The 2,500-nt window shown below is 47.6% G+C and overlaps 1 protein-coding gene across 1 annotated transcript in view; it reads left to right on the top strand.

Annotated features, from left to right (window-relative positions):
- LOC125287922 (transformation/transcription domain-associated protein) overlaps positions 1-2,500 on the top strand; it is a 103,414-nt gene that overhangs the window by 93,048 nt on the left and 7,866 nt on the right. The window contains 3 exon segments of the mRNA XM_048234006.1: positions 1-113; positions 648-738; positions 740-869. The exon segment at positions 1-113 is cut by the window's left edge and continues 113 nt beyond it. Coding sequence (XP_048089963.1) covers positions 1-113; positions 648-738; positions 740-869 — 334 coding nt within the window.

The following is a 2,500-nucleotide window of genomic DNA, read 5'->3' as shown; positions in this document are numbered from 1 at the left end:
ATCGAGGAGAAGTGTCGCTTCCTCAGCAACTTCTCGGCCCAGACGGCCGAGGTGGAGATCCCCGGCGAGTTCCTCATGCCCAAGCCCACGCACTACTACATCAAGATCGCCAGGTAACACACACACACACACACACACACACACACACACACACACACACACACATCTTCACACACATGCCACACACCACTTCACGGTGTTTCTATGCTGCATGCCATACACCTGCGTTCACACACCGTTCTCCCATTGTCACACACACACACACACACACACACACACACACACACACACACACACACACACACACTCTCACACATAAATGCCTCCAGTGTCCATATTGCTGCTTCAACCAAATGTTGGTGGAAAACACATGGGTTAGTTGGGAGGTATATTATCACCTGGAGTGGTTGCCTGTACTTAGCATGATGCTTTTTATTTATTATTATTATTATTATTATATTTATTATTTTTTGAGCCACCGTGTGCATTTGCAGCCGCTCTAATACCTGCTGCACTTCATCGTAATATCGTTTTAAATTTCTGCGGAAAAAAACATGGAAGTGAATGAGCGAGTGACTCATTGTCTGGATACTAAGTGCTCTAATGGTTTGTCTAAAACGTCTCCTTCCTGTGTCTCCTGCTCCCAGGTTCATGCCCAGGGTGGAGATCGTCCAAAAGCACAACACGGCAGCGCGGCGCCTCTACATCCGCGGTCACAACGGCAAGATCTACCCATTGCCTGGTGATGAGCGGCTGGCGTGCCTGGACGGAGTGTGGCCCCGAAGGCAGCGTTCTGCAGCTGCTACGTCTGCTCAACCCCTGTCTGGAGAAGAGGAAGGAGACCACCAAACGGCATCTCTTCTTCACAGGTAAACACCCACGTTTCACACAAAAGGAGTTGTTTTATTTTTTTTTTCAGTTACTGTTCTGTTTATTTTTTTTATTTTTTAGGGAGAGTTTGTTTTTTTATGAAACCTCCAAATAAACAAACCTCAAAGGAAATAATGTTGTTTGTCCCAGGGCTCTGGTTATTATTCCGCTTATGTTTCTCCAGCTCCAATCGATTCAGACTGACCCAGTGGAACAGTGATCGAGGCTAGAGCGAAGTTATGAGACCTCTCTCATCCCCATATCATTTTTTATGTCCTCCTGCAAATTCAGCCATCTTTTATGGTCTGTTCTTTGTGATGGTGGAGGAATATGTTCATACAGTGAATCTCTGAACCTTTGCCCGTTTTTCTCTCTGTCTGAACCAAATAGTGAGAAACCAAAGAGTTCATCTGTGCATGCTGCATGTGTCCTGGAGAAGGGTGTGAAGAGAGAGAAAGAGAGGGAGCGAAAGTGAAATTGGGGTGAAAGAGAAGGCAGCTTCAATAGCGCTGCCGGTATGTTGGCGTAGCCAAGGAAATGAGGCCGCTGAAACCACCTGCCTCGCCGTGCCTCAAAAGAGCGAGGCGAGGCGTGAGCGAGTGTTCCATCCCCACAGGAACGAACTGTTCTGACCGGCCGGACAAGATTTTATCTCAATTGTCTTCCCGTGATTGACTTATCAGTGGCATAACTGTACGGGGGCAAAGGTCGGAAGAAGGCTTATCAGGCATCACTAGAGGCTGATGAAATCCTGTTAGAGAGCTCATCCGAGTAGCTTGTCTTTCCTCAATCTGATTCTGATTGGTGGACTATCTTCTAGTGCTCGTCTCCTATTGGTCACGATCGCAGCAGCAGCAGCATTCAAGGCATATGTGATCAAATGGGAAGAACTAGCTGTAATTTCTTTTCGTTCTTGTCGTGTTTACATCGAGTTCCTGACCCTCACAAATCATTTGCTACTCGGCGTAATCACTATTACACTGAACAGACCGACGCGAAAGTCAATCATCCGCCCAAACGCTTGAACGTGAGTCGACATCAAAAGCACTACCATCAGTTCTGACACCCACGCCCCCCCCACTCAGTAGACTCCGACTAATAACTGAAAATGTCAGCCACGTCGTTGCCTGGGGGGCACATTGATCAGCATCGCGCCGCCCAGAAGAAATTAAAGGTCTGACCCGAGACTGTTGCCACCGCGCGCCACGGTCGCGGAAGAGGTCGGCCTCGAGCCGAACAATGATTGGGTACGACGGCTTCATGTTGACTCGCTTTTAATGAGTTTGGTGTCACCGGCGTAATGATATGTACTTTGACATATTTCCCTTCTCCCCTCGGCCTACCTGAGGTGGAAGATTGGCCGTCGGCCCACTGTTTGCAGTGCGGCTATTTCCGTGAATAGATCGGCCTGTTTAAATATATTTATGTTCGGGAACGATAGCCTCGGCCCATGGCGTAAACTTTTGAAATGAAAGTCGTGTACAGGCTGTCACTGGTCTTGTTCAAACACTTCCTGATTCTGCAGGAATCTAACTCCAACGCCCCCCCTTCTCCATTTCATTCTTAAAACTGCTAGCCCTAAACTAAGAGCATAAAGACAATCTCTTGTTCATTAATTTCGAAAAATGCC

Source organism: Alosa alosa, chromosome 22 (genome assembly GCF_017589495.1).
Source record: "Alosa alosa isolate M-15738 ecotype Scorff River chromosome 22, AALO_Geno_1.1, whole genome shotgun sequence".
NCBI lineage: Eukaryota > Metazoa > Chordata > Actinopteri > Clupeiformes > Clupeidae > Alosa > Alosa alosa.
Note: the sequence above shows the minus strand (reverse complement) of the source record. Positions and strands in the feature narration are given on the sequence as shown.